The 12,402-nt window shown below is 49.1% G+C and overlaps 1 protein-coding gene across 2 annotated transcripts in view; it reads left to right on the forward strand.

The window, feature by feature from the left end:
* The window catches only part of LOC146855741 (NACHT, LRR and PYD domains-containing protein 5-like), a 376,900-nt gene that overhangs the window by 130,092 nt on the left and 234,406 nt on the right, over positions 1–12,402 (forward strand). For both annotated transcript variants that reach the window (XM_085653656.1, XM_085653657.1), the window contains exon 3: positions 7,895–8,245. In XM_085653656.1, coding sequence (XP_085509782.1) covers positions 7,895–8,245 — 351 coding nt within the window. The remainder of the gene's footprint in view (positions 1–7,894; positions 8,246–12,402) is intronic.

Raw genomic sequence — 12,402 nt, forward strand, 5'->3', positions numbered from 1 at the left:
GTCGCGATCCCATCATGTCTGAGGCTGGTGCAGCTCAAAATACTGCATCGAGTTTATGTGACGGGGCCAAGGCTGGTTCATATGGGATTCTCTGAGGAAGGCTTATGTAGGAGAGGCTGTGGTATGGTGGGTACTTTCCTGCATATCATTTGGGAATGTGGTGTCATCATGGAATTTGGGAGGAGAGTCCATGCAGTGATGGGGGAGGTGACGGGCATTGTGATGCAGCCGGAGGCGCGGTGTTGTCTCCTGAATGTTTGGGGGCCCACTGATCACGATGAGGCACAGACCCAGTGGGTGACTCTGGGTAACATGGTAGCTAAGAGAGACATCGCGCGCTTGTGGGGCTCCGTGGGGCCCCCCACATTGACTGCGTGGAAGGAAAATATGGACTGGAGTATGCTCAGGGAAAAGACAGTATATTGCGCTAGAGGGCACCCTCGGAAGTGGCATGCCATCTGGGGGCGGTGGAACCAATACAGAGGGGGAATATGTCTTGCCCCTGATCTGGATCCCCCCGAGGAACAGCTTTCTTCATAACATTCTTTCCAGCTCTGTATACAGATGTGATTGTTAATTGACTTCTTGGGCCTCTGCTTTTCCCCCTTTTTCCTCTTATCATAGTACTGTAACTGTTAGACGATGGGGGTCCGGTCTCCCCTGAGGGGCAACCACCATGGGCATTCAGTGTTTCCGCCTTGCTGGGGTTTGTTGTGTGTTTGTGTTTATTTAAAAATGAAACCTTTTCGCTGCTCCTTTACTGCAATGTGGACGCTTCTTTGTTCTGCTCTCCTAAAGCTGCCGAACCTCCGGGTTGTCGGCTGAATAGCTGTGTCCATGTTTTTGAGGAAATAAAGGTTTTAAAAAAAAAAATAAAAAAAAAACAATGACAGCGTGGACGAATGTAGGGGCAGTGACTCCCGCTTATGTACATGTTGCCCATGTTGTGGGACTTGAGTCACAGGGGACAACCCTGCATCATGGTGGTACATAACTGACCCCAAATGGAGCCCTGTTGTCACCTGTAGGTCACAAATGACAGCCAAAATGGAATGATCTTGGACACATGTGAAACACCGAAGAGTGGGATACCCTACTAACTGTGACACACAGAACTGGCAGTTCGAATACGTGACACCCCAAACAGCCCCTCTGCACAGAGTTGGACACACCCACCATTCATGAACACATTATAAAATCGTCATCAACACATGTCGCACTCACTCCTGTATGAGTGATGTGCCCGAACAGATAAGTGAGATGCACTTAGGGAATGTTATTTTGGAGTGCATTTATTTGCACATGCTGTGCCTGTGGTTATCCTGTACTGTCCCATGAGTGCCAAGGACTGTCACAATGTGACATGTTCATCAGAAGAAATTTGCAATGATGGTGTCCCTGCAGGCAGTTCCTGCTGCGGCTGCAGTGGGGTGTGGTCCACCTGCCTCATCATCATAGTCCGGTGCCTCTGGAACTGGTATTCATGGTGCCTTGCTGTGTACACATATGTTGTGCAACACACAACATGTAACGATCATCTTGCACACAATATCTGGGCTGTACAGGAGCCTTCCACCTGTGACGTCCAGGCACCTGACACGTGACTTCAACACTCCAAATGTGCGTTCCACGATGCCCCTGGTGCGTTTGTGGGCCGCATTGTACTGCCTCTGGGCCTGTGTGTTTGGGGCTCGGAGGGGCGTCATCATCCAAGCGCAGAGTGCATATCCTTGGTCACCTGTGACTGTGCAGAGAGACATGAGTCAATAGTTGGTCCTGCATGATGTGTTCGCCAGCTCACTGGTTCATTGGTGCGTGATCTTGTGATTCCTGTATGACTTGTAATACTTGTTACAAATGAGCCCCATCAATGCGTGTTACGTTGCCTCACAGCTGCTCTTCCCTTCCCCCGAGTCCATTCACTAGTGTGCGCAGCGGGGTTGCATCACTTTCACCCCTACGGCACACCATTGACATGCCCGTCTGCGCATGTCCACAAGCCTGACAACGAAAGAGTGATGTTGTGCTCTGAAGGTGGGCAGCCACGTGTGTGTAGGCCTATGGTAAGGACAGAGCAGACACAGATGTAGAGTTCATGCCTGGCTGAACTCACCCTGCGGTTGATGGTAGACCTTTGGCCTATGCTGCGGAAATAGCGACACACACAGAAGTTGGCATGTATGATCTCGGACCCCAGGCGGGCTTGTTCACCCTCATGTACCCCTCGGCCGATGCTGCAATCCGTGCGCATGCAACATGGCAACATTGCACATTGCGTGACGGCTGGTTCAGACACTACACCAGAGACACACGCCTCAGTTACCTCCTTGTCAAGGCCAAAACTCAACCACGCCCAGAGCCACGTGTCGAATGACCATACCCCTACGCCCTATGCCGTACTGCTGTACGTCAGTCCACTCACTTACGCTCACAGGGGGGTCCGGCACAGCTACATGTCCCAGGTCTACCCCACTGCCTGAGGTGACAAGGTTGCGCACGCTGTACACAGCACAATGTGATGTGATATGGCCTGGGGCCCTCATGCATACATAATGACCACACGGACACACGGAGAGAATTTGTGAAACTGGCTACGGGCACGTGCGCCCGGCCCCTTTTATTGCCAGGGTCCCATGTCCAGTGACGCCTGTGCTGGATGGGTGTTGGGTGGTGTAAGCAACCCCTCAGGGGTTGGTTGGTGCTGGCAACAACTACAACAGTGATCAGACAATCAGAAGTTCAAAGTACAAACAGCAAGGGTCGATGACATGAGCTGCACAGAGTTAGTGGTCCCAGATGCCCTGCAGCCGGCACAGGCACACCTGCAAGGGACGGTGACTTGTGGTGCACTGAGATAGGGCCACGAGTGCTGAGCGGGTCCTCGTTGATGTCCAAGGAGAATGTCGCGAGTGTTACGGGGGACAGTGGAAGGTGTCCATCCAGGGCATGATGCAGAGGGCTGAAGCAAGCAGAGACAGGCAATATGGAGGAGTTTAATGCTACAGTCTGCTTTTTTCCCACCATCTCAGTATCAGCTACATGATGAAGACAACCTCCAGGCCATAGACTCAGACGCCAACAAAGTTCAACGGGAGAGGGCCCATGACTCCTGTGGCACAGAGTCAGTGGCACCAGAGCTGGAAGGGGATGCAATCTGCGATGAGGCCTGTACAATGATGTCAACTTTGCAATTAACAAATCAAGACTCCATTTGTGTGTCCCTCTCGACCGCCGTGTGTGCCTGAGGCAGCGGTCAGCATGGGGCAACCGCTGTGCAGCCAACTCCTCCTGGATCTCTATCACACGGCGTTGGAATGGCATGTGGAGAAGATTCCTGCATGACGGAGGTGGGGGCACCAGAGCTGAGCGGGTGTGCACCCTGCGACGATGCCGTGTCCTGCCTGGGACGAACTGGATTGGGATTTGTCTGAGGCCTGCTGGCCGGTGTGTAGGCCTAAGGCAAAAGTCCTCAGGGGCCCACAGACACGTGTTGTCGGAATGCAATGGCACCACATCGAAGGGAGTATAGGGATTTAACCTCTACCTTAAATATGTATGCTGCTATTGTGTGAACAAGACTCAGTTCAAAATGTGTGACCTACCTGTCTGCTGTGTATGCTGGTGGAGTATGTAAACGAAAAAGGAGTACTGCGGGCCTTGCTCACGGAGGCTGTGATGGTCTGAGGAGGCTGCCAAGGTCGCGGGCCTCGGGCTTGAAGCTTGCATCGGCACGTGGTGGACACTATTGGAGACACGCTGGTGTTGGCAGGTGAGCAGTGAGGCCTGGAATGCACAGGGGCAGATGAGACTGGTCCTGGGAACAGCGGCCCGGGCTGCGGCAGGTGCCCAGGTTCGCAGGCACGGCCGCACACGGCGTCGGCCTCGTGGTGGGGTGAGAGGTGCTGCCCTGGCAGAGACATTGGGCATTTCAGAAGAGAACCACGCCCAGAGCTACATGTTTTTTATTCACACCCCTACGCTAGCCTGGTGTATGCCGGGCCAGCCCACTCTGCACACGCTTACAAGGGAGACAAACCAAGCTACATTTCCGTGATCTTCCCCACTGGCTGGGGTGAAATGGTTGCGTCCACTGTCCACAACACTACCACCACCAAGATTATATGTCAACATGGATATGTCTGTCATCTGCATACTGCAGTCTGTCAAGCACATCCATGCCACACTTGGCATTGTGTACATTCTCATTCATGGGTCAGTTGCCTCCTTTGCACATGCCTGGTTCGCACCTCTTCCTACATCCTGCTATTGTGTGGCTGAGGTGCCATGCCGTTGATGGCTCATGTACATGGCTAGCCCAGGTTACCACAGTAAGTTGTGCTGTTGTGTCTGGTGGGTGGGCATGTTGTTTGGCATGTTGTGTGTGTGTTTGTCACGTGTATTTTGCCAGAGTTGTGAGTTGTATGATTGTGGAGTTGAGGTGTGTGGTGTGTTCATTTGATACTTACCAACGAGCACTGCGTTTCCGTAGGTGTCATCCTGGAAGCGCCGGTTGATGATGGACTGTGGGAAGATCTATGAGTCATGCACACGGCCTGGGTAGTTGGCGATGACATTGGCGAAGAGTCCCCGGTGGTCCACTATTGCCAGCACATTGATGGCTTTGACCTTTTTCGTGATCAAGAAGAACCTCTGCCAAGGAAGGTGTTGCTGAATAGACTGCTGGATAGGACTGACCCTTGCTTCGTGATCTGGGGCTGGCCTGTAGTTTGTAGCTTTTACTAAGGAAAAGACTGAAGGGACATTGCAGTGGGTGGTATCCCCCCCTTCTTGAACAGGTTGTGCTTTGTGCTGTGTTCTGAACCCCAAGGGCCCCGAGGTGAGCTGGCTACCTGTTTAGAAACACAGGAACATAAACGTTTCCAGAGAAGTCTAAGCAACGCGGTGTGCGGGTGCTTTTGCAGCTTGAGACCCTCAGAAGTCGTCCCTTGTGATCGTGGGCACACAGGAGTAAACTGAGTCACGGACGCGCAAGGAGCGTGTTGTGGTGCAGCCGAGGCGTTGGTGAGGAGCGCCTGGTCGTTGTGTGCACCGGAAGAAGAGAGGAGACTCGGACGCGCATGGTGCATGTCGTGGTGCAGCCAGGGCATTGGTGAGCAGCGCCTGGTTGTTGTGTCACCAGGAGAAGTGAGTGTCATGATGCAACCACAGGCGCTGGTGAGGAGTGCCTGGGTGGTGTGTGCACCGAAATCAAAGCAGGTCTCCACAGTGCTGAGGGCAGGTCTCGGTGTCTACTGAGACTGCCAGAAAGAGGGCCAGGTCATCGGGCCCTCGGAGTGAAGCAGTAGCGGCCCGAACCTGCAGCCCCGGAGAAGCAGAGCCGCCGGCCCGAGCTCGCCGTGTCCATTTGACGGAGTTCTGGATCAAGGCCTAAGTCGCTGAAGGAGGAGAGGAGAGTGGGGTCACGCCCCCCAGGTAACGTGGATCACCACCTGGGGTTTGGTGCGAGCCCGGAGGGACACTCTCTCGGCCTTTTGCTTCTGTCAGCTGTGCAAGCCTGTTGCTGTGGCTTGGATCTAGGCCCGTGCTGGCCCAAGGAGGGGCAGTACTGGGGCCGGAGTGAGAAGCGGTACTTTTGTGTCATCATTGATCCATGATTGGGGGCAACTGTTAACGGAGCACCTGTCATATTACACTGTACATTACTGTTGCTAATGAACTATTGAACTGTCGTATGATGCCTGACCTAATTTTGTGCCTGACGAACTACATACTGGATGCGTTACGCACTGCGTTATTTTGCCCTTGCAGAGTACATGATTGTAACGTGGCGCATTGCTTTGTTCCTTCCTTGCACAGGACATGCTGGTAGTGATACGCATTGCATTATTCCTTCTGTTGCAAAGTACATGATTGTGGCGCTACGTATGGCATTGTTTCTCTAGTGCACAGTATGGGATATATCGTTATGCATTGCAGTATTTCTTTTCTTTTGCAACATGTGTGATTCTAGCAATACAACCTGCCTAACCTTTTTGGAACGGTTAGAAGTAAACTTAACAGTTGGTTAGAAGCAGTGGTTGGGATTGGAACCTACCAATCCACCGGAAGGAATAATACCCATTATTATATGTTGGTTTTGTATCATGTGGTCATATCGTATATCTTCTTATATAAAGATTGTACTTGTTTTATAAAAACTCGTGTGGAGTCTTTTTGTGGTGACACCAGTGGGTTGCTGTGAGTGTGGTTGCACATACTGTACACTCGTGCCTTGGAGATAAGCCTGGCTGCTCGTGCCGAGCTACTAAGGGGGTGAGCAGGGCTATCTCAGTCAGTGTCCTTACTTAGCCTAACGTTGAAACGAGGGGTCCGGATCTCGCACCTGGCAACAGCGGTGTGGGACAGGGACTCCCGCCTCCAGCATTTGGTGGTGGCGGTGAGTGACAAGCCTCTATGTAACTGCATTCAGGAATAATGCACATACACCAATGAATCACATTGAAACTTAACCTGTAAATAGCTCACATACACAAGCTATCAAGGTGGATGCATACGCTCAGAACATAATGCTAAACAGTTTACCCCCAGTCACAGGGAGGGCCTACCATTCCCAGCTGCACATAGCACAGTAAATGCTGCAGTTTTCACAACCTCGCATGATGGGAATTGCAGGAAAGGGCTGCAGGATAAAATCAAGTCCCAAAGAACAAAACTACAAAAAGGAAGTCTCCCATGTCCCTTGCTTGTGACCCGCCTGCCTGGGAGGGTTTCCCTGATACCATTGGCTTTGTGCAAGGAAAGGGGTATGGCGTGGTCTCCATGTGCTACTTCTCACTTGTCTCAAATACGCCCAGGCAAACTTGCCTAGCTGTCATCTTCGCTCCTCCAGTCAGGCTCTCCTCACTGTCCCCCGATTTCGCAAGTCTCGTGCAGGTGGCACTAGGTTCTCCTCCCTTGCCCCTCGCTTCTGGAATAGTCTCCCTCTCACCATTCGATTATTCCCCTCCTACCTGCATTTCCGGAAAGCGCTCAAGACTCACTTGTTCGCCCAGGCGTTCCCCTCCACTTAACCTCCCTTGTTCCGCCTCTAGTAATCCCTTAGCGCCAGGAAACCGCCCGGTCACAGTGCGCTCTACAAATACTTTTAACTTCAACTTCTTGCTTGCCTCCCACAAAGTGTCTGCTCTAACTAGCATTGTAAACCCTTAAGAACAGTTTGTCACAGTTTGTCACAGACTCTGGAATAGAGGCCAGGCATGTTACTCATGTAAAAGGAAGCAGAGAGCATCTGTGGGAAGAGACCCACCTGAGTGAATCTCAGACTGGGCAAGTAGCCATCTGCCGTCACCAGTCAAGCAGTCAGAACAAGAAGAAGCCTTCTGTGTAACAACACAGTGCTTCAGACACAGCCTTGACATAGTATTCCTACCTTCTCATCACAAATGTGCCCACCATTACACGTCAGTGCCTGCTAGGCCCACCCCTGAAAGTAGAGTTGCTAGCTCGTGAAGTTCTGGAGAAACACATTCAAACACTTCATGCACAAACCTAATCTGTCCTTCTTTTTAGGCAACTGTGTGCGAGCTCTTCCCTCCTGTGTTTCCTGAAGGCCGGAATCTTGTGACCTTCCTTTTTTGCTCTCACTTACCCCTCATGTATAAAGACAGGCCAGGACTTAGAAGATAGAATACATATAGAGCTGCCTGGGAATGCAGCTAAAAGCTTCAGGGGTCTGTCATCACATTCTTCAATTGTGAAATAATGCTCCCATAGTTTTCTCGAATAAAAAGCACTGATATGCATGCTCTGTGTTCTTTCTATTAACTGGTTTAGCAAACCTTAGCAGCTACTTCAGCCAGTTAAATATAGTTGTTTGTTACTGTGTACGTGTAATGTGGCACTCACTTTTAATTTCTCTTTTCTGTGACACCAGGCTCTGGCTCCTGCACAATTGAAGGGATGCTGAATGGGGAGGTTCTACTGCCTTGCATAGTCCCCTACAAGGACAACTTTAAGGATGATGAAAACTTTGTGGTCCACTGGCAGACTTCGGTCAACCCTGAGGTTCTACATAGTTTTTATCATGGAGTGGAACAGCTGGAGCACCAAGAACATAGATTCAAGGGGAGAACACAGCTCTTTCCTCTGGAATTTTCCAAAGGCAACCTTTCCATTTTAATGAAAAGCTTAAATACCTTCGATGCTGGAAGTTATTCCTGCCATGTGTATTTCAGTGATAAGAAAGAAGATTATATAACTCATCAGATAGAACTAATAATAAAAGGTAAGTTAACTTTTATGTCTATATTTCACTGCACTTTATCTCTGTTACCTGTGAAGGTAGCTATGCTCTCTTAGCAACAAATGCAATACTGTAAGTCAGAGCAGACCTTTAGTTGATTTCTTCTTGTTAGGGAGTCAGTTCCAGTGTTGGCCACACCTGACAGTGGGGAGAAGTAAGACTGTAGGTGCCCACATTCAGTCTTGGGGAGATGGCAGGTAAATATGAGGGCATTATGTACTGCTGTGATGTCACAAAAATGAAGACACAAGGGGGTTTGGCTCTAGGGCAGCTTTGGTGCATGCCCCAGCTGGGTGTATCTCAGCCACTCAACCCTTCCCCAACTCATATTCCTGTTTTAGGTCAGCAAACATAATGTACGCCCACCTTCTCCATATATCTCCTAGCATCTCTAGTCCTAGTAGTCCCCAATTGGCAAAGCCCCCAAGTTTGTTAACTCCTTTTAGGTGCCCAGAGGGGTGCCATCTCTGCGAGTTCATCCTCCTATTCCAGATACTTTGTTGCTGCTGTCCATGCCCTGACCACCGTTGCTGTATGATGTGGGAGATTCCTCTCTGCCTTTTTAGTGTATAAGATTGCCCTTGGACCTTTCGCACCCATGGCCAGTCTATCCACCCTATATGCTGGGTCCACTCTGTCATCAAACATCCATCTGTTTACTGTTACTAGCTGGGCTACCCAATAGCAAATACAGATGTTGGGTATTGCTAGGCCCCCTTAATATATCCCTCTTTGAAGTTTCCTCAGAACTATTTGCGGGGCCAACCCGACCCACAACAGTGCACAAAGCTCTGAGTTCACCCATTGGAAGAACAAGGGGGGCACCTTATATGGGGGTGTTTTGCAGGGCATATAATAGTCGGGGGAGGGCCATCATTTTAAACATAGCTGTCCATCCAATCATTGTGAGGGGTAAAGCCTGACAATGTTTAGCATCAGCTATGAATCTGTCTAGCTGTTGGCACACATTCTTTCGATAGAACTCTTTGACGCCCTTGTAATGTAAATCCCTAGATTTATTTAAGAGTTTTATATGGCGCTGGCCAGACCCAAAGGTATCGGAGCGCTTTACAACATTTGTCATGTAACAATCGAGTACAAAGAATAACAGTAGTAAACACATTAATTCGTGGATAGTCTTGTTCAGGGAGGGGGGACAAAGGAGCGAGTCAAGAGGAAGATGCTGTAATAAGTTATTCCTATCACAGTGACTGGATGCTCAGATGGGCACGATTCTGTATTTTGCAATAACTATCACTTCATAAGAGTTCAATTGAAGAAGAGGACTTTGAGCTGGCTTTTGAATTTTTTGAAGGAAGGGTTAGTTCTGATATGGACTGGGATGGCGTTCCAAATTTTGAACGCATTTCCAGAGAAGGAGCGTAATAAGGTTTCTTGTTTGTGAGTTTCCGGCGGGATGAGAAGTAGAGTGTTGGTGTTCCTAAGATGTCTTGTCTGCCCAGCTTTGTTGAGTTTGGATGCTAGATAGGCAAGTTTGCCAGTGTGCAGAGCTTTGTGAGTGAGACAAGCAGTTATGAAGTTGGCACGCATTTCGATTGGGAGCCAGTTTAGCTCTCTAAGAGCGGGGGAGATATGTTTGTATTTCTTTACTCCAGTCACCATTCTGGCTGCTGCATTTAGAGTTGATCTGAGAGGAGCAAGGTGAGATTTAGCCGTGCCTGTAAGGGTGGCATTCCCGTAATTCAATCTGGATAGTACCAGGAATTGCGTGGCTTGCTTAAGGTCTTTTGGAGGGATGAAGGGTTTGATTTTGTTGAGTAGTTTTAGGTTAAAGAAAGCACTCTGCGGTGTTCTTGATGTGTTTGACCATGTCTAGGTTAGGGTCCAGAGTGATTCCCAGTGATTTCACAGAGTCGGCCGGGATGAGAGTGCAGTTGAGAGCATCAATAGTTTTTAGCCATTCTGTGATTTGGGGGGTCTGCTCTTTGTTGGCTATGAGGAGGATTTCAGTTTTATCCGGGTTGAGTTTCAGGTGGTTGTGGGATAGCCATTGTTGGACTTCTGTTAAAGTGTAATTAAGTCTTTGCATGTCAGCCATGGAGGAAGTTTCTAGGTAGATCTGGGTGTCATCAGCATAGAGATGAAAGGGTATGTTGGCTTTTTTGAGCATGGTGGTGAGGGGCTCCATGTAAATGTTGAATAGTGCAGGTGAGAGAAATGATCCTTGGGGGACGTCCCTGCTTATGGGGCATAGGTCAGACAAGAAGTTTCTGATTTTTATTCTTTGGGAGCGGTTCTGCAGAAAGGAGGTGAACCACTGTAGGACCACCTCTTCTGCTCCTACCCTTTCACGAAGAACATTGATGAGCAGTTTGTGGTCAACCGTGTCAAAGGCCGCCGAGTAGACAGAAACGGCCCTTGTCGAGTGATTTGTAGATGTCATCAATGACATTCAGGATAGCTGTCTCTGTGCTGGGACCTTTTCTGAAACCCGATTGGTGAGGGTCTAGAAGTTTGTTGTTGTCCATGTGATGGGTAAGTTGACGGAGAACAATTTTCTCTAGTATTTTGGCTAAGAATGGGTGATTGGAGACGGGCCTGAAGTTATTGAGATCGTTGGGGTCAGAGCCCGTTTTTTTCAGTAATGATGTGACTTGACCTATTTTTAGGCATTTTGGCATGATTTCTGTTGCCAGGGAGCTATTTATAATCTTTGACCAAAGCGGGGCTAGGGAGAGTTTGAGATTTTTGGCCAGTTGGGCAGGGAGGGGGTCTTCAATATGTGACGAGGGCTTGGTTCCGGTAGTCATTTCCATTATTTCTGTTTCAGAGATGGGTTTGAATGATTTCCAGTTGTTGGGAGGTTGCCTGGGTGGGTTATTGACTTCTTTGTAGGGGGGCAGGCTTTTGTTGGGTGGGCGAAGGTGGTCCTCCAGTGAGAGTTCAATCTTGGAGATTTTTTCGTTCAAGAAATTGGCAAAGTTGTCACATAGGTCTTGGGAGGCCGGTGTTGCGGAAGGGTGGTGTTTGGATGCTTGCTGTCTAATGAGGTTAAAGAGTTCTTTGGGGCGATTTTTGGCATTGTTTGGTGCACCACAGAAGAAGGAGGTTTTTTCATTTTTGACGTGCTTTTTAAATTTCCTGCGTTACGTTTTGAGTTGTTCAAGGTGGATTGTCAAAGGGTTGTTATGCCAGAGTCTTTCTGCAGCTCTTAGTTGTCTTCTTTCCGAGTTTAGGTCTGTGTTGAACCGAGATCTCGATGGAATGTTCTTGACTTTTTTTTGTTTCAGGGGAGCTATTTGGTCAAGTATGGCGATCATTGTCACATTGTAATGTGAGGTAAGTTCTGTTGTGGAACTGTCGTACGCGGTGGTGGGGAGGAGTGCACTTATCTTTTCTTCTATTTCGGTGAGGGAGATCTGGCTTAGGTTTCTCGTCCAGTGAAGGGTTTCATTTGTACGAGGAAGGCGTTGGGTCTTTTGATTGATGTGAAATAGAATGATATGGTGGTCTGACCAGTCGACTGGGAGGATAAGGTCAATGGTGACTGAGTCTTCGTGTGCTATGATGATATCCATGATTGAGCCTCTGTTGTGGGTTTGCTTTATGCAGTGTTGGGTCAGATTATTAATGCGAAGAAGCTCATTGATGGATTGGATCAGAGGGTTGTTTTCCTCACTCCAGTGTAGGTTTAGGTCGCCTAGTATTAGGTTGTTCGCGTCCGAGAGTGAGCAGTGTGTTATCAGGTCGGAAAGTAGTTCTCCAAATGCAGGGGTGTTGCCTGGTGGATGGTAGAGGAGGTGGCAGTATAGCGTTTTGTTGTCCGTTGTCTTAATGGTGGCAATTAGGTATTCAAATGTGTTATATTTGAAGAAGTACTTTTCCGTTACGGAGCTGTTACTCTTGTGGATGATTGCGGTACCCCCACCTCGCTGGTTCTTTCTGTCTTTATTGATGATTGAGAACCCTGGTGTACAAGTATGTAAATGATGGGGGATGAGGATTCATTCAACCAGGTTTCTGTGATGAACGTGATGTCTATGTCATGGATGAGGATGGTTTCTGCCAGTTCTGTTGCGTGTTTGGTAGCAGATCTGCAGTTTATGAGCATGCAGTTGGTTGTCCTCTTATTGTTGAGTTTCTCCTTTGGGGGAGCCATGGGATATTGGTGAGGTAGG

Source organism: Triturus cristatus, chromosome 4_1 (assembly GCF_964204655.1).
Source record: "Triturus cristatus chromosome 4_1, aTriCri1.1, whole genome shotgun sequence".
NCBI classification, from domain to species: domain Eukaryota; kingdom Metazoa; phylum Chordata; class Amphibia; order Caudata; family Salamandridae; genus Triturus; species Triturus cristatus.